This window comes from Drosophila subobscura, chromosome O (genome assembly GCF_008121235.1).
Source record: "Drosophila subobscura isolate 14011-0131.10 chromosome O, UCBerk_Dsub_1.0, whole genome shotgun sequence".
NCBI lineage: Eukaryota > Metazoa > Arthropoda > Insecta > Diptera > Drosophilidae > Drosophila > Drosophila subobscura.
Window position 1 is genome coordinate 8,603,458 of NC_048533.1, and position 20,263 is coordinate 8,623,720.

The window sequence follows — 20,263 nt, forward strand, 5'->3', positions numbered from 1 at the left end:
TTTCGGCTTTTAATTGATGTCATTTGAATGATAATAAGCGTTCGGATAGCAGGTCTAATTCTATTCGTATTTCTCTGATTTAATGCATTTTCAAATCAAAATTCCAAATGAGCAATTTGCATAACTGAATGCTGTGTGCATAAAGCATTTTTATTAACAATAGCACAATTTAGGCTTGTAATTGCGTTTGTTCTGCTAAGAGGGCTAACAAAGTTAACACTAAATGTTGGCTGACAGTTGTGCTCTCTGAGTAACAGACCTTCTCTCTTTCTCTGTTACCGCCTAACGGGAAGCTGTTAGAGATGCAAAATCAAATGTTGCGTATACGCGACGAAGTCAACACGAAGCAGGTTCGGCTCTCGATTCGCTGGACCATGTTAAGGTGTCGCCAGTTGGCTTAGTTTCCTTTTAGCCGGTGCCAAGCAAGGTGCGTTCTTCGCTACGTAACATTATCGAAACGGTTAAACAATTCAAAGATGGAAAATTAAATGTTTAAAAAACAAATATACGTAAATAGCAATGAGAATGGTTCAAATTGGTTGATATGAAATTATAATTGTTATTTTATCAGATTGACTTTTTGTGAATTTAAAAAAAAAACTATTTAAAAAAGTTAAAAACAAATTTGTTAAACAATTTTTAATTACCAAAAAGTGATAGTAAAAAAAAAAGCGTGTTTAAAATGATAAATGATGTGAACAGAAATTACAAAAACTAAACTCCACTGAGATCAAGAACAATATTGATCAACAATATTGTGTTTACATATTTTATAAATTTAAATAGCAAGCCAGCAATACAACTTCATTAATTCATTTTTGATCACCCAAAAGGTTGAAAAACAAAGGATAATTTAATAAAGCTTCAGTTATGGCAAATACTTACACCAAAAACAAAATAATAAATTTATTTAACTATTACTTAAACCTTTTCATTAATTAATATTTATGCCAAATGAATTCTGATCATAATTTAGCATGAAGTTGATGTTACGAAACCTTCAATGAAATGCTGAAAAGCTTCCAAGTTAATCGAATGAAAAATTTCTTAGACCATAAGTAACAAATAATAATAATAGTTCACAAATAATCTATTTTGCAATATTATCAAGAATCATCTCTTTCAAACAATTGCTGATGCAAACCGTGGTTGAATTCATAATGTGCCCTTGAACGATACAAATATCAACATAATCAAATATAATAATAATAATAATAATAATTTAAAATTGCTGTCATAGTTACGAAATTGAATAGCAATTGTAATAAACTAAATTACAAGACACGAAAATATCCCATTTTACGCGCCGCCGAGGCAGGGCTCCAGTGTTCAAAACCAGATGCCAAAAATCCAAGACTAAGACCAAAACAGAGAACGGATAGCAGTTAGGAGTCATCTTCTAGAGCGTGGGGAGAAACAGGAGAAGAAATAGGAATTGTGTTCAATCATTCACACTTCCGCCGCTGTTTTGTTTGTGCAATCAATTTAATATTATTTGTGTTATCCAAGGCAACCGGAGCTGTTCAAGGTCCAAGTCCGTTTTCCTTTTCCCTTACCGGTCCCCTCATACGCCATTCACTTCCCCTTAATGCATACAACTCATTCGTCCGGAACATTACATTTGTTTAACATTTGAGTTAACGCATCATTGGGCCACCTACTACTCCACGTCCATTACTTATGTATGGCGCTGGCATTTCTCAAGCTCCAGCTCCAGCGCCAACTCCAACTCCAGCTTCGACTGAGACTCCCAGTCTTATGTAGACTCGCACTCAGAGCCCATCTGTTGGCTGAGACAAAACAGCATTTAAATCATTATTCCCATGCCAGACGTGGCAGAGGCCCCGACCTACCTATACCTACACCACATATACGTACACCTTGACTGGCCATGGAGAATCCTTTCAATTCATCCAGCGCGTGTCCTGCATTTGTAAGTTGACTCGGTGGGCGTGTTGGCCCGGCTGCCTGGATGGCTGGATGCCCGACTGGCTGGCTGACTGGCTGGCCATATGTACTCCTTTTACGCCCCACTAAACACCCGCATAAATAAATTTCGTTAATGCCAAATAGTCTGGGGCGTAAAAGAAAGATGAGGTAACACAAGCAGCCACAACAAAAAGGAAACCAGGCAAGCGGCAGCAGCATTTGGCCAAATGGAATGCCCGACCATAAGCTTATACAACGACACATATGCTGGTTCTGGGAAACCTTTTCGCCGTGAAATCACCGCCGCTTTAGGGTTCAAGTGTGGGTTCATGGAGGATTTATACCAGTAATATTTTACTCAGGTATTTTACTCAATAGTTCCTCGATTTCTGGTAGATCTGTTAGTATTAGCTCTGTGAACTATATAAACCTTTTCAAAGAAATTGTAATGCTTGCATAAAGGATTAATTTAATGAATCCACACTTTACCCCATTTGCCCATCCCATTTTGGAGAGTTATCTTTTTTTTTTGGTGGTTTGCCAGAGATTTTCAAGAGATTTTCCATAGGTGGGAACAAAATGGTTGGGCAACAAATGCCAAGAGTGTGCCCACATGGCCCTAGCCAACCAAAACTTACACAAACATATCAAAACAGGACGCGGCACAGAAACGTTGGCCATAAACTGGGACACGGGACTTAGGACCCTGAGAATGTTAGAAGATAGAACATAGAACATGACCCCAGCTCGGCGGACGCTCAGTGGTAGAATATTTAAAAATGGCCACGTTGTTGAGTAAGGTCTCTAGCACATTTTCTGCTTTTAGTTGTGTTAGATTATCCCTGAAAGCTTACCGCGTGCAAGCGCAATTTGAAAATATGTTAACCATGCGATTTTGCGCACCAAAGAACCCAGTGGGAGAAGAAGATATCGCTGCAGCTCGTGTCAAGGCATATAAGCAGTATTAACAACAGCCACAACGATAACGAACATTGCCGGGGCCCGAGAGCCCCATGCGGAGGATAAATTGGCACAGGCTTTAGTGACAGCTTCAGCTTCAGCTCCAGAGCAGCCAGACAGCCGATGTGACCCAGTTAAAGCGCATTTAGCTGGCCAAGGAGACACAAATCCCAGCCACTACTCCTCGACTCCAACCACGAACCAAGGAAACGAGAATCGAAAGTCCCGAATCACGGAACGCAGCACGCGGGACGTAGAGCGTTCCCAGACACAGCGTGTCACAGTGCAAGGATTATCAATTTGCTTGGCATTTAAATGGAGTTGGCCACGATGCGACGGGGCCTGATCCTCCTCTCGGCGATGGCTATGGCGATGCTCGTCTGTTTGCCGGGTAAGCTCCGTCAAATATGAAATTATTTTTCACGATACATTTGTCGCATATTAAATTACTTTCTCTCACTCTCTTTCGCTGACTTTCTCTGGCACATTTCTCCCGCTCTCTCTCTCTTTTTGTGAATCTTTTTATCATGTTTTTCTGGAAAAACAATTTGATATGCGCGGCTTAAAAGCATTTTGCGGGTGAATTTAAAGCATTTGCTGCCGTGTGTACTCGTATCTTCGGCCTTTGTGCATATTTCAGCAGGCACTGTATGTTGGCGAACGGGAGCTTGGGCAGGACATGGGTATTAGGCATTGTTCGGGCTTTTTTGCTTGGTTTGTCTGGGGGTCAATTTAAATTATGTGGGAATTTGTGCGCCGGAGTTATGGAAGGAAGAATGTAAGCTGTTTCTGTCTGAAATGTGGGTGTGGGTAAATTTCAGGGGAGTAAATGCGAAATAAGCTATATCTCCTCAACCGTTTGAGGTTTATTCTTCCAAAAGAGTAAATTTATTTTCTTCTGATGAAAGGGGGAATATAAAAATGATTTCAGACTTCGGTTGGAAGACTACCTTTGTCTATAATTCTCTAAAATGACTTCGACATAATACAGTCACTGAAGTGCAAGCAATTCGTAGACAATCTGAATATGTACATATGTACCTACTTATTTAAAGCTGCTTTCAAATCCCTTTCAATGACTCAAAAACTATCGCCAAATTGTTACCAACTTGTACCTTTCACAATTAAAAAGAGTACCCATAAGGACCCAGCCCTTTGAGGGAGTCCTCGAGCTGCAATGTTAAGCAAACAAAAAGCACAGAGAGAGAAAGCGCAACGGGAGAGAGAAAGGTAATTAAAATCAAAATGTCAACATGAAAAGGCACAAATTGCTAAACTAAAAGTACGGGAGGTTGAAAGCATAACGAAAGTGACTCTCGACATTTTCATCAATGAACCAAACTCGATCAAACGGTCTCCGCCCCCAAATGCCCCGCTCGCCGCCACTGTTATTGTGTGCAATAGAAAAAGTTCGAGTGCAGTGAAAAAACTGCAGAGCAAGGCCGAGCGATGGGTGAGCGATGATGGGTGTGGCTGTGGATGCTTTAAATTGCGTTAAAAGCTTGAAACTTTGATTATCCCCGAGCTCCCGTATCCTTTGGCGATGGCCCTCTAACCCTATTTTGTTTGTTCGATTCGTTTGCCCATGAAAGTGATGGGCGAAACGCTTGGGGAGATTCCGGCAATTGAACGAATAATAACAACAATCAGAATAACAAGAGAGAAAGAGCGAAAAAAAAGTTAAAAAGTTTTACTTTTGTTTAATCAAATTCTGTTGGCCAGTTGAGCACCATCATTGAGGAACTGTAACAAAAAGTGAAGCAAGTCTGGAGAGCAGGCCCATACCCTTGAGAGCCCAGACCCGAAAGCCTGTACCCAGATCAACCGCAGACCCGGTTTCTCACTCACTTATTCTATACTTACTGTTCCCTCTTTCAGACTTCAGTAGACCCTCTCTCTTTTGCTTACTTATTCCATTCCTCTTTTTTCTGTCTCTCGACCCCCTCTCCATAGCTCCTTTATTGGTATTTTGTTGGCTTTTTGGCCGGCTAGCCTTGCGGTAGCGATAAGTTGCTCAAGTCTCGGGTTATACTCCCACGAGATGCCTTGCGGTTAGCCGCCAAAGTGGCACGCCCCGACTTAAACGCTTAACAACAATTATTACACAAAGTTACGGCCCGGTTCTGGTTCTGGCCTGCCTCCGTACTCCTGCCTCGCCAGAGGGTGCCACGAAACTAGGCCGGCATTTTGATGAGAGTGTCCTGTCGTGTCCGCATCGTGTCGAGTGCGGTGTGGAGTGGAGTCCCATTGAAGTGTTGAGGAGAGATTATGGCCGTACCGGGATGTGGTGCCTTGGGGTTAAGCCAATTTCCATCATCATCATCAGCATTAGGCTCATCATCTCGGCAACATGCCCATCATAATTAGGAAAAGTGTCGAAATGTTGTCAGAACCGGCACGGACCTTAGAGAGACATCATTCAAAGCCCTCCTGCTGGGAGAATACACTGAAAGAAAGGCTCCCTCCCAGTCATATCGAGTTTGTGGTGCTCCCCCAATTAAAAACAATCATTTTGTGGAACATTTTAACTTTTCAGCTGCGATTTTTCGCATAGCTCTTGTTATTACTGCTGTTATTTTTGTTGATTGTTGTAACCCTAACAATAACGAATCCTTAACAATAACAACCAAGTACTCAAGAACAACAATGGTGGAGGCGGAGGAACTATGCTCCTCGGACCAGTGTACACAGGCGTTTGATTAAAACACTTCGCCTAAAAATGCCCGCGGGACTTGAGCCGGGCTGCTGGGTTAATTTTGCTGGAGAGAAGGAGAAAGGCACAGAGCTCCTTCTCAAGTTGTTCGGTAGCTTTGCCACTCAGCTTTTGCCCCCAGTCGAGTCAATGAAATTCTGCATGATGAGGCTCATTTTATGTGTGAGTTTCCCCCTCTATTTTCCCCAGTTGCTCGCCGTCGAGGCTCATTACGCAAGTTTTTCTCCATCCTCCGTCAAGTGCTCGACTTTATTTCCCTCTTTCTGGCTGGCTAGTACCACACTCTATGCTCTCTTAAAATTTCGTATACATATACATATATACTTTCATAGGGGTAATATGATTTTAAACATATCTTTGAACTGATGGAAAGCTTTAATTTCTGACCCTATAAAGTGCATATATTATAGCAGAAGGAACTGCCTCTACCTGTATTTGTCTGTATATTAAATCTGACAAGTCGCTTTATAATTGAGCAGCTAAAAAAAGAGAATTCTGCATATGTAAGAGTATCTGGAAGGTCTTCCTGGAATTCATTCTTACTTTCTTATTTTGATTTTATATTTTACTTTGCGCACAATTTGTTTTTACAGTGGTGTGGCTGTGTTCGTGTGTGTTTTTACAACTTTTTAGTTTGTTTCGTTTTTCTCTCTCTTTTTGGCGCACAAACATTAAGCAAATTTTTATAAGGCTCCCCCAAGTGTCGTCTACTCTTCTCCCTTTCTCTTCTCTCTGCCACTGTCCTAAATGATAATTTTTTTCTTAATAATTTCAGTTTATTATTTTGTTTTCATTTTCCCTCGGCTCCCACCCGGTCTAAGGGTATTTCTCCGAAGTAATCCTCCTGTTTTATTGCACTTTTTTACGCTGTTTTGATTTGATTCATCGCTGGCTGACACGCCCCCTTCCAAACACCCCACTGTTCCGCCTTCTGTCTCTGGCCCTTCTGTGCTGCCTTGGACTTGGTGTCGACAGCTGTTGGTTTTTATATGTGTTTTGTGGGCAAATGAGTTGAAGTTCTGAACAGTGGGATGTCTAACGTTGATTAGTGGTCAGAATAGATATCTTAGGTCGATCCATTTTGGATATATTGAAGATGAAACTTAATTGTTGTACATTTTTGTATGTCCTAGGTGTGACTTCTTTAATTTTTCAAAACCATAAGCTTAAATAAGTTGCTGTATTTAATTTAACATATTAAAAAAGTGTCCTATAAAATGATTTATTTTAATCTCATATAACTTTATACATCTAACGGCATTCAGGAATAGGCTACGAGAACTATCCGAATTTTCACTCTTAGTTATCTTATACTTGGCCCACTGTCCTCGAAGGGAAATGGAATTTTTGCAACTTTATTATAATCAAGTTGGCTGCAGTGCATCATTAGTGCAGGCAATTAAAAACTTTTTTATATGGAATCGCTTTATCTTTATTGCACGTACACGAAGCATAAACATAAAACATGATAACACACACACACTTAAACACACTTGAGCACACCACACAGCCACAGCTACAGCCACACTCGCTGAATTGCAGACTGCCAGACAAAGAGCGAGAGGGAACCCCGACATAGATATACGCACGACTTGGCTGGGGCTCGTTAAAGGAGGCTTTCCGAGTTTTGTATTTACTTTGAGCACAACGAAATGCTCAACTTGATTAGGATTCTCTCCCTTTCCCATCATGGCTCAATGGTTAATGGAGAGCACTTTCACTTGCACTTTCCCTTTCTCTATATCGTTGTGAATGGCCTTGTGATCGCTGTTCATTAGTTGATTAAGCGAAAGTTGCGATTAAGGCGCGTGTTTAATTCCAATGCTGAAAATGTTTAATACAATTAAATATTCCTCTCTACCCCATCATTACCGGGATCCATCTCTCTGCCTGCTCCGATCCCTTTTAATTAATTGATTTAGAGAAAGTTACGCATCTACCGGTTGTGCCATTTATTTGCTCGGAAAATCAAAAATTGCACTCAATTTTAATTAAATTTCAAGAAAAGCATTGCCAGAACCTTTGCTTAACTTTCTTATCTACAGGCTGCCAAAAATTGTACCCTTTTCCGCTCCTTCGCTCTATCATTGACTTTCGGAAAAGTTTTCTGGTGAAATTTATGGCGCCAATTTGGCAAATTTACGTGCTGCATGTGTATGGAGGATACACAGCTCGAATCTGCATCCGTGTAGCAGACAAAGAGCCCTCGATATGGTTGCAAGGCTAACAAGTGTCATAGGTGCATAAATTATGGCCAATTCGCATACGAGTATATACATACATATATTTTATTGCAATTTCTAGGGAAGTATTGGCCCGCCATATGCCAGCGGGGGCTTACCTTTCGGTATCCTTGAGTTCTGTGGAACTCCGTGTAGCCTTGTAACCGGGGGGCTGCTAGGCTACCATTCACCGACTGTAATCCCCCAATTAACAGCTTGCTGGTAGAGTTTGATTTTTGGTTATTAAAGGACGAGAAGACGTTATTGTTTGCAGTCTGACTCCCCATTCAATCAATACGAGTACCAGATCGTAATTAGCTAATTAATTTCGTTTAATTTATCAATACCGCACCCAAAGACTTGACTTAAAGACTATTGTGCGGGAGCAGGCCTACACTGAAGATTAATTTATTGAACAGAAATGCTCGAAGGCTCTCTAAGGCCGTAAATCGTTTTAATTGTTGTTGGCCTGCACTCCAGATAAATGGGGATCAAGGCGTTTGAAATATATCTAGGCCCTCAAAAGCGAAGACCTTAAGCAAAACACTAAGTCATTAATTTGCACTCACAATCTATTTATTCTCCCTTTTTTTGTGTATCTTTCAGCTGCCAGCGGGGAGGGGCCTGAGCCATCTTCAATATTTAAGAGCAGCGAAATAAATGGCCAGACATTTCAAAGAACTCAATCAAAGCGCGAGGCGACAGCTAAGGCATCGCCGGCATTAATTTCGGCGACAACGCAAATGACCCAGGCAAATGGGGGCACAGCAATTGGGAACACAATAGCTGCAGCTTTGGATGCAGCTCCTCCTGCCGCCAACGATGTCATCATTAATAACATTAGCAACAATGGATCGAAGCAAGCCACAGCCACTGCCACAATGGCCACTGTGACCGCTGCCCTGGAGGCGAATCTTATTATGAGCAATCGGAACATCCAGCAGCAGCAATTGCCGGAGAACATCTATAGAATCACACACGGAGACAACAATGCCACATTCACATCCACATTCACATCCATGGCGGGCACAGCAGTAGGAATTTCTGCGAATGCATCTGCCACCGCAACAACAGAGCCAGCAACAACGACAACGACAATGACAACAACGACGACAACAAGGAGAACAACACGCAGGCCAGTGGCAACAACCACGCTGAAGCCGCCGCCAACAATAGATGATTACCAGACAATAATTAGCCAGGCCGGGACCCATGCCTATCTGCCCTGCAACGTAAGTTCCCTTCCATGATCTCATTCCCTTCAATTAGATTTCACTACTGATTGGGTTTCGGCTTTGAAATGAGAAGCGAGCAACGGGTCTGATAGCAAGAGCAAAGCAAGAGCCCAATCAATGGCTCACAAATTTCTAGAGGGGAATCAACAAAGGTGGAGTCGGGCACGAATTTCCCTGAAAATTCAATCAGCCAGGCCAAGGAAAACTCTTTTCTACTCTGTTTATTTAGCAGCGAATTGTTCGCTGCAAAAATATTTGCTAAACATTTTTTATTAATCATTGATAATTCATAATAAGCAGCTGATTATACAGGACCTCCTTTCCTTTGCCCAATCAGGCCTCCGGGTTGGGGTAGCAATTGGTATATGGATCGCGATTGAGGGTGGAGCGGGTCGACCGACTATGGGAAGTGCCATCGATTGGCCCGACTTCCGCTTTCAATTTTTTCTCATTCCGCCGGGCTCCAACTTTTTAGCGCTTTGAACTAATTTACGCTGGCCGCTGTCGGAACTGAGGGAAAACAAAACCGGAAATTGCCGATGTGGATGCTGATGCCGATGCTGATGCCGATGTGGATGCTGCTGCTGCCACGCCCTGGCCAAAGGGCATACACAAGCAGTTCAAGTGGCAGAGGCAGCGGAAGACACATTATACCCTTCCAAAGGGCTTATAGAAACCTGAGCAGATTACATCTTATACCTCACATTTTTGATCAGAAGCCAGTTTAATAGTATCCATGCTTTTGGTATGGATATTTTTTTCGGTGGAAAAAACCATTTTTAAATTTTTAAAGTGTTAGAAATTTTCGTTTCTTTACGCTGAAACTATGGCTCCGAAAGGGTATCTGATGCTTCTGCGAGTCAATCCATCCTCTTTTGTTGTTTTTGTTTGAAGCTGCTCAAAAAGGATGACCCAAATAGTTGGCACTACTCTGATATATACGTATGTATGTACATTTATGTATGTGTCTGAAATATATAAGTGTTTATGTACGCACAAATCGGAGGAGGGAGCCAGAGTGGGTAGTTCGAGTGAGCTGCTCTGGCATCCGCTAATAACTTAGTTACTCACTCGCTCCTTGGCGCTGTGCCTGCTTGATTCAGATCCGCATGCACATCCGCAGTTGCATCCACAGCTGCATCCGCATATCCGCGTCTCGCATTGCAAATTATAATTGGCGCTGCTGGATGCCACTGCCACACTGCAACACTACTGCTGCTGCTTCTGGTTACTGTTTGGCCAGGAAATTACTGGCAAGTGTCTGTTTGTAGAACTTAAAGTTGAAGAAATAAATATTCCATCTAGCTGACAACTGCAGATGCTCAAACAGAAAACTGGGTATATTCTCAGCTGATGCTTATTCAAATGAACTCAAGTGTAAAGGAAAAGCAGCAGGGAGCAGGGGAGGCAGGCGCTTGGTTTAGTTTAGTTAATTAAAAGATGCAACTCTGCAGGGGTGTGGCAGGCACAAAAAAGTTGTATTTGCACACCTTTGAAGTCAAATACATTTATCAACATTATTTTTTGGATTTCGTTTTTCCCTTATTCATTGTTATGGCTGCCAGAAAATGGAAAAATGATATTGCTTCAATAATTGTGGCAAAATTCATGGAAATGGTTTGATATTAAATATTGTTGAAGAAATACAAAGTCATCAGGACTAAATAATAATATTTGGCTGCATGCTTTAAGGCAAAGGAGGTCACGGAAAAGGATATGGACATTTGTAGGGTTTCATTTTATTAAATGTTCGGCTCTTACTTTGATCTTTTATTTTGTTGGCAAACTACCTGTGTATTGAGCTTGTTTTCTTTGCAAATAAAAGATATTTATTTTAAAATTTCGACACCCCAAAACTGGTTATATTGTCAACTGCAAATATTCAAAAGGAAATAAACTCAACATTGAAATCCTATTTAAAATCGAATTCCCCATAGCTGTGCATCTGCCCCTCAGCGCCAAGCTCTTTCCACTTCCAAGCCTCCCCGCAAAAAACAATCTATCATAAAATATTTATCAGATAATTTGAACGCACCCACATACACGTTCACTCGCTTTTTGGCTGCTGGCATATCGGCATCGTGCGCTGCTACGCTATATGTATTTATATACCCGAAATAATCTTCAAATCTGCTTAAACCTAATCAATTAATAATACATTTCGGGACCGTGGGCGTCACAAAGAGGAGCCGCACAAAAAATAACGAATCGAAACGATACAGAAAATAAAAAAGAAGGGCAACCCCAAAAAATTTCTTTGCCTGCGAGCACTTGAATATTTTTACCCAGAATCGACGGCATCTCTCCATCTCTTGGAACCCTCTGTCATTCAGACTTTTCTTTTCTTTTTTCTGGCAAAGTCAGCGAAAAGTTGTTTCTCCAATTTTTGTTGTTGTTCTGTTTTTGCTAAGGATATGAAGGCAGGCACTTTGAGGTGTATTGTTGTGTGAAAAGAAAGAGGAAGACCGTGCACTGAAGAACCAACAAAATAAAAGAAATTATTTGCAAACAAGTTTAGACGAAAATTCGCAATGTTATGAGCAAACTTTGTTGTCTGCTCGACTGTGATGGAAAACGATGCTCTGCAGACAGGGCCTCAAACCAAACCAAAGCAGGCGATGGCGATGGCAATGACGATGACGACACCAGAGGCAACATAAAACCAAACGAGACAAGGATATGGCCGTGGATATGGGTATGGCTATTGCCATGACAACGACTACGACATTGCCTAGAGTTTCAGTCAAGAGTTCTTGTGACATCAAGGAAGTGACACAGTTTGAGTTGCAGTCTAAAACTAATTAACAATATTTCAATGGCAAACATCTCGGGCATCTTGATAAGCCGTCCACAGAGGCCATCACTTTATGGCGAACTGTAGCACAATCTACGCCAAACAGCGAAAATTTAAATTAGCTAATGCCACGGCCGTGTGGCAAGGAGTGAAGGAGTCCTCTGCAAAGCCAGTGGCAGTGCCACACAGGGACATTTTCTAGCCTCAGGGACTAAGGCAGAGGCATCTCCAGTGCCGCCTGGGGCAGGTCTCTTACTTACATTTGCCACGTACTCGAAGTCTCCTGACTTGGCTGGCTGCCTGCCTTCTGACTGGATAAGCATCTTCACTTAATACCGAGTATAATGTCGATGCTGAGCCTCGATAATAATGTCCTGAGACTGCAAAGAGTCCGTGGCCGTGGCAAAATTTAATAAACTCTCTCTCTCTCTCTTGTGTCCTCTGCACAGTGGCTGCGATCAAATGATTTTTCGATTTGGCTTTCGATAGGTGGCCAACTCAGACAACGTACCGGATTTAATCAGTGGAACTCAAAGAGAGACGTTGGAAAGTGTATTTAATTGTATCTATCTACCTATTGAATGGAAAATAATTAAATGTGCCACTGTGTTACGTAAATCCCATTGTCCTCTTAAAAATAAGATTAGGAGGCAATCTTTTGGCTGAATCTCACGATTTCCTTTGATGATTCCTGTCGTTTCCTTTCAGGTGATGACAGGAGGCTCATTTGTGTTAAGATGATTTGTCAGTCAAGCGGAGATGTTCATATTCATTTAGAAAGGATAGTTTTTGACAGCACGTGCTCTAACAGCAATAACAATTGGAATGGTGCCTGGAGGGGCAAGACATGCCACATTCACTCCCCTATGCCACTGCCATGGCGACAGCCACGACAACAATAAGACCAACAACAGGGACATAAAACCCAAATGATTATGGTATCTAATCATGACGTTGTCGTAGTCACCATCGTCGTCGTCCTCGACGTCGGAGTTCTTGTCTGGGAGGGCCGGGCCGGGCCGGCGCCCCGGCCCAGACCCTGACACCGACAATGTAGTTGATGGCAGTGGTTCAAAGACTGTCATTTGCCTCTGTCACGATTCGTCAGACTCCTTCCTTTTGGGCAGTTACCACAATGACACCCACTCCATTGATTATGATGCACTGAGAGAACACTTTGACGACGTTGTTCATCATAATCATATCTGGCAGGTTGGAGCTCCCTCAGTGTAATTAGTCGAATACCTCTCAGTGCCCGTAAGATAACGTCTATTCATGTAAGGTAGGGGCATATCCTTGCTACAAGAATCCATGATAAGGTGCGGAGAGACTTCGTCTTCCCCTTCATTGGACCGTATTTCATTTATATTATTTTGTTTTCGTTGAGCGAAGTGGAGGCTCCTCCGACAAATTGCTACTAAATTATTATTGCCATTATTGACACAAATGAATCGACGTTTTGTTATCGTTACTGTTTACCGTCCTCTCATTGACCTAAACCTAAACCCAACCCCATACTCCAGACCCTCCAAACCCTCCTTAACCAACAATTTCTCCCTCCTATCCTTCTGTTAACGTTTACCCCAGAGCTATCCCAGGGCAGAGGTGGATGTGAAAGGAGTCTCTGAACTGAGAGGTGGTTACGGCACAAACAAGACAAAGTTCTGCTGACATCATCATCATCATCCACTTCCTGCTTCGGGGTCTCGGACAGCTGGGATTTACTGTTTGAATTGCTCTGTGTGTGTGGTGTGGTGTGTGTGCTCAAAGACGGATAATTGAATTAATTTCAAAAACTGAAACCCGAACTTCGAATTGAAAGTACATTTTCTTTGTCATTGGGCAGGTCAAGCAGCTGGTAAAGAAACCCATTTCCTGGTTACGCATGCGGGACGGCCACATTCTAACGGTGGATCAGACCACGTTCATCGCGGATCAGCGCTTCCAGTCGGTCTTCTCACCCAATCCGGAGAGGTGGTCATTGCAGATCAAGTACGTTCAGGTCAAGGATGAAGGCACATACGAGTGTCAGGTCTCCACCGAGCCCAAGGCCAGTGCTATTGTTCACCTAAGGATTGTGGGTGAGTATGGTTGGGGACTGAGCGATGTCCTTAGTCATAGCTTGTTTATATCAGCCTTAGCCCATCTCAATTTGTAATAAGAATTCAGACCTTAAAGCAATTATCCACCGTTCCTTCACGGTTCGTAAAACTCGGAGAGGCATTCAAGCCAAGATCATTAAGAAATAATCCAATTGGATTCCCTGTTAGCTCTAGCAAGTTTTTATATTTATGGAGTTGGTAAACAAGAGACTTATGTACATACTAAGCACTGAGTTCTCGCCACTGTCAGTCCATCAAAACCGCTGCTCAAACATTCCATTGACCCATTGGCCTCGACGAAATCGAAACCAAAACCGAAACCGAAACCAAACCCGATATCAAAATCAGAACTCTGACCTCACCTATAAATCTTCAATGACAGAGACAATAAATCAATGACCGTTGCACTTGCGAGCCGAGACAAACTTTGAGGCTGTCTGTGAGTGATTGTCCTTCCGCTGAACCACTCTCTATATATGTATGTATGTGTCTTTCCTCTCAATCCCACTCTCAATGCAGAGCCGAAAACCGAATTAATTGGCGAGTCGACGCGCCATGTGAAGGCCGGAAGTCAAGTGAAATTGCGTTGCATAATTAGCCAGGCACTGGAGCCGCCGCTTTTCATTAATTGGTTTTACAATCAGAAGCAAATCTATTTGCATAATCGTCGCGGTTGGCGTACGGAAATTGAACGGATCGATCTGCCACCGGAAGTGGCAACCACCACAACGACAACAACAACCACTACAACAACCACGGCTCAAGCGATAACAACAACCACCATGGCAGCAACAGGAGCCGCAACACCGTCGGAGTCGGTTAATGGTTTAGGTACCATAACCCGCTCATATATATTAGATGCCATATCCCTGAATGATGTGGCTGCAGTCGGGGCAGGGAGTGGAGCTGTCAGTGAATTGACAACGGCCCCGGCAGTTGCTGATGGAGGAGTCGATGTTGCAACATCTCTGGCGCCTGGTGCTCGTGCTGGGCCTGCCACACCCACGACAGCCGCCTCAGTGCTCACCTTGGCATCCACAGCCACCGCACAAGATGGTGTTGCATCCACTGCAGATACCACAGCAACAACAACCACTTGGCTGCCAAGCACAGAAACGGCAACGCCAGCAGAAGAGGTGGCAGCAACAACAACGGTGACGACTACAACAATGCTGCCAAGCAGCAGTTTCATTAAACAGATAACGGTAAGTGGCTTACCACATTTGTGCCACTCCCCCACATCCACACTCTGTCCCACACACACTTAGCAGTCACTTGCCCCACTCTCCTGCCCTGTGAACATTTTCACATTAAATGCCTTTTCATTACGAAAATTGGCGTGGGTGCGTGGAAGGTAATATCATTTTTATTATTAAATGCTTATTGTCAACGTTTGTCAAATTATAGTTTTTAAAATTGCACAAGAACACCCCCCCATCCCTCTCTTTATCACCCTGCACGAAACTCACCCGTTCCTTTGTCTGACAACTGTCTCGACAACTGAATAATAAATAATAAATATGTATAAATTGTTCACTTATATATGTATGTATGTGTGTCTTCCTGTACGTATCCGTGCGCCTTTTCAGACGGCCTCTCTCATCATTCCGGCGGTGGTGAAGCTGGATTCCGGCAACTACACTTGCAGCCCCTCGAACAGTGCGCCCCGCACCATTGTGCTCCATGTGCTAAACGGTAAGGGTACACTATGGGATGGCTATATATCTATAGGGGAGTGGCTGGGGTATGCCTTAACTGTTTTCTGTATGGCTTTGCGAATTGAATTAAGTTTTCATTTAGCTTAATTGAATTTTATTCGGATACGTTTGTGTTTGGTTTGACTTTTGATTTTCGCGAAATTTGAGCACAGTGGTTGGGGATGATTAGGAAGTTTTTAACATAGAAACACCTAAAAGCTGTAGTCTCTTCGAATCCTTGGTGATATCTATATTAAATAATATAAATATCAGAAAATTTAACAAACAAGATGTACCGACTTTCGCCGAGATGTCTTGGAAGCTCAGATACAGACGCAAGTAGCTAAGTATATCCGTTAAATGCACTTCAAGGAGTTTGTTAACTCTCAATTGCCATACAGAAAAACTCATTTAAAAGGTTACACCATTTTGGATGAAGGCTTTTCCGGGCCTCACAACCACTGTGGCTGGCTATTTGGAGGGGTTCTTATTCTGTTTACACAATTTCCTACAATGGCAAACACAATGGCAGCGAAACGAAACGAAATGAAAACCAAAACCAAACCAAACCAAACGAAACGAGACAACGGGTCGAGACGAGACGATACGAAACGAAACGAAATGGTTGCAGTTTTATTGTTATCTCGAAAATGGCCACAATTGCGTTATTTGCTCAATGTCCGCCGGGCAACAGGAGCAGTAGGACAACAATGTCCTCCCTCCATTTCGAGTTGGAGCATGAGCCAAGGACGGTGACAACAATGACAGTGATGCCGAGGTAAATGTCCGTGACGCTGGAGACGGAGATGGCGATGACTGACCTATAAATGTCGTCTCTAAATAGTTAGCCATCTGTCTGGATATCAATCCCTCTCAGAGTCTGTCTGGTTGTCTCTGTTTGCTGCTCTATTTGTCGCTCCGTTTGGTCTAGTTTGTCTCTTGGTTCCCACAAATTTCCGTTTGTATTTAAATCGGTTTTGGCCTTCCTTTTAGCTCACTGTTGTGGGTCCTATTGCAGAAAAAGTTCCTGATTCTGTTACTGTTTCTGTTACTGCTCTGTACTCTGATCCTGTTCCTGCTCTTTCCTGTCAACTTTGACATGTGTTCCTCTCTCACTTTTTTGTCCTACTGTCGTTTGTTGTTTGAAGCATGCTACTTAAGAGCTGACAATCCCCACTCTTCAGAGAGGCACTAGCTCTGAGAGGTAAACCAACAAAACAGATTCTGAATGATGGTGACTGATGACACCTGACGCAGGACAAGAGCGGATTCGTTTTCGGCCAGGAGCAACTGACAGATACATGCTTCTACCCTACCAGACTCGGTGACAATTGCCAGGTTACAAATAATGGCCATAAAAATGCTGCCCTCACAGTGGGAGACTTTCGAGTGACGGAAGGGACATGACAGGAGAGCAGGAGGTGTCAAGTGGTCCTCATGTCTAGGCCAGAAAGGGCAAACAACAGCCCTGCACTCCATATTTATGTTTCTGCATTTTTTCAAAATTCAATTTACAATTTAATTTGCTGCAAAATTGCTCCATTGTAATGGAGACAACAAATATCATTTATAACAATGAATTAATGTATTTTTAATATTCGACTAACTGGCACAGATAAAGGAAAAGCTTCCAGCTTTTCACTCTACCCTATTTTTTCTCCCCTATTAAGTCGGTGCAAATGAGTGAAAACATGTTAAATCCCGCTGGATAATGAAAAACAATGCTGTAGAGATATGTGTGGGTGTTTTCGGATGGGTGGGAGTGGCAGGCTGCCAGCGTATAACGAAATTGCAGGCTGGAAAAGCGCCTCTGCTCTGCCGCCCCCTGATGTACTTTTATATTTTAATATAATTTTACATACATGGATTGTATGCAAGAGCCAAAGGTTAATAAACTTAATGTCATTTCTGTGGCACAATGGTTGTGGCATTGTGCAATTGTTGCTGGTGCTGCTGCTGCAGCCGTTGCCGTCATGACAAATGATTATTAATAACTTAATGATATTATCATTTATTTATTCAGGGATTTTTATTTTAATTGCACTCCTCTCTGTGATTTATTAAATCAGCAAGAGCGAGTCCATCCTAGCCCAGCCTCTCCTTCCACTCGATGTGGCATAATTAATTTGCTTATTTCCCCTGCCTCCTGCCACTGGGAGTCTTCATCTATGGAGTGGCAATGTCAGAGTGCGGTTGCCGTTTAAAATTATTCAAGTTTAATTATTTTAAATAAATAATTTCGTACATATTTGTCGAGCACCGCACCGCAATGCACAACGCTTTTGCAGCTCGCCTTTATTTTTTTAGTCTCGCTTTTCGATGACTCGCCTGATTTTGTAGTCGCTTACGTGGTTATGGTAATTGATATTTGGGTGTACTCGAGGGGTGTCTGGATAGCTGTGAGGAAAATAACGACCAACATAATTATTCATTTGGCATAATTGTGGTAATTTTTCTGACACTCCGTTTCTCCAGAACCTTACACTGTACATATCTATACATTTCCTGAGAAATGGATACTATGGCATTACATAGAAAACGTTTGCCCTATATTCTTGTTAAGATAAATTTATCTTTTGGTTTCAATAAAACTCCAAATTAATTTATCGTATATAATCCACTGCCTGTCACCCTGTCTCTAACGATGTGGTTGTAGATCATGATCATGCACACGTGCCAATCGGGTTTATTTGCTCTAATACTTTCAGTTCATTGCGTGGCCATGTTTATGCAATTTAAATATTTGGGTTTTTGCGCATTTTACGCGAACGGCACAAAAACCCATCAGACATATTAGCCATGCATAAAGTTCGAAAGCATACACAATCGCCCACTCGTGTTTGCCATTCAATTCTGCAATGGAAATATTTAATTACAATGGGCACTTTATTTGCCCAATCGAATATAGAGGCTAGGTGTCAGCATGGATTCATGTACAGCCTAGAAATTGATTCTGATGGGCTCAGCAAGGGGAAATTGGTTGGATTCTAGTGTAATTATTGAATTAGTTTTTGTTTATGTCGGTGGGACTTATGCTGGTTCGCGAAAACCGCAACATTTTGTACCCTCTCTGAACAACTTTTCACCTGTATTCCGCTCTGATTTCACATTTTTGCAGGTGAATATTCTGCCTCTGCCATTAAGTCGGGGAGCGTCAGCTGGAGAGTGCTAATTGGATGTCGGGGCTATTTGCACTGGCGGAATGTTTCATCGCTTCTGACACTTTTGTGGATTATTAAATTTGTGCTGGCCATGGAAATCTGCCAGTTGAGAGCCAACAAAGCCACCGCAACCAGGACACCCATCATCAGCTGTCTCCGAAGCAGCAGTGGGCGGACTCTGGGTACGGACATAGACCAGGTCTGCCGCTCAATTAGCGGCACACAAGTGGCAGAGGATAAGACCTGAGTGGAGGGTGCCGCTGACCTCGAATTGTATGCTATAAATGAGGCTATGAATTAAGATTTTACTCGATGTATTATCCTCCGAAAATAAAAAACAAACAGACATTCATCCCCATACATTAATAGCTCCATGAATAATATTAAAAAATATACAATTAATATTCTTTTGCCGTGTGTGTGTAAATGAATGTTTAAGAAACATTTTTCGGTTCAAGGCATATCGCATATTTCGATAAACAATTCGCAAGAATTGTGTAAATAGCAGGCACAGTTTAACCCGTAAATTAAGATTATTTTACTGATTTTGTATCAATTGGAATCCGCCATGGTTGTAAAATATTTAATTTTAAAGAAAACTAAAAATACTAAAAAAATATATTGAACAACATGAATATAAATCAAAGGAACTGCTCTAGAGAGGAAATATGAAATATACAATTTAAGAACTTCATTCATAAATATATTAAAATTAACCTTGAATAAGAGACATAATTAAATTAAAAGTAAAATGTTTGTTTCTTTAATATTTCGATGAGTTTCTTTAAACTATAAATTGTAAATATGTATGTATAACTTTGGATCTATTATAAAGCTCTGATTTCTCAAGACTAAAACCTAAAGAATATATGATAAATACTGTGTAAATAGGCGAATTATACTCGTACTGCGGTTTGTTGACAGAGGCCATGCATTCATCACACAACTAATTATATAACCGAAGAAAGCCAAAAGAATAACTACATGTACACATTAGTTAGTATATAAAAGACTTACTACAATTTTAGACGCAGCCAAACCCAAAAAAAGTAAAACAAAAACTTAATCAACAAAATAAACAAAATTGAATGGAGTTTTCTGCAACGTTGCGTATACGTGATGTACAGCATCATAAAATTAAAATTAAATGCCAAGGCACACGCAAAATTTAATGAAATTGCAATGCCAATTGAAATGAAATCAAATGAAGTGTTTGCAATAATTCTTAAGCCATTACAAATAAGTGAGATGAAAAATAAATAAAATACAATTTCAATGGAATTAGAAACTGCTTTTAGTTGCTTAACTTCTTTGGAAAATTCTCAATTTTCACACTGAATAATAATCTCGTACAGCACAACGACGTAGAAATGTGTAAATTAGTTGAGATATCTGTAGACCCCAAAAAGGGTAAGCGAAATAGAAATGTATCTCCCTCTTTGTACTGGAA

The 20,263-nt window shown here is 41.7% G+C and overlaps 1 protein-coding gene across 1 annotated transcript; it reads left to right on the forward strand.

Annotated features, from left to right (window-relative positions):
- Positions 1-2,523: 2,523 nt before the first annotated feature.
- Positions 2,524-19,407, forward strand: LOC117898079 (mucin-5AC). Its single transcript, XM_034807257.1, has 6 exons — positions 2,524-3,280; positions 8,431-9,056; positions 13,700-13,934; positions 14,475-15,160; positions 15,545-15,650; positions 18,771-19,407. The coding sequence occupies exons 1-6, from the start codon at positions 3,205-3,207 to the stop codon at positions 19,058-19,060; spliced, it is 2,019 nt and encodes a 672-aa protein (XP_034663148.1). The 5' UTR covers positions 2,524-3,204; the 3' UTR covers positions 19,061-19,407.
- The last annotated feature ends 856 nt before the right edge of the window (positions 19,408-20,263 follow it).

Bases quoted from the DNA above. Each gene is read 5' to 3' on its own strand.
- LOC117898079 (XM_034807257.1), top strand. From the start codon at position 3,205: ATGGAGTTGGCCACGATGCGACGGGGCCTGATCCTCCTCTCGGCGATG. The intron at 13,935-14,474 runs GTGAGTATGGTT...CTCTCAATGCAG, and splicing joins TGTTCACCTAAGGATTGTGG to AGCCGAAAACCGAATTAATT. The intron at 15,651-18,770 runs GTAAGGGTACAC...ACATTTTTGCAG, and splicing joins TGTGCTCCATGTGCTAAACG to GTGAATATTCTGCCTCTGCC.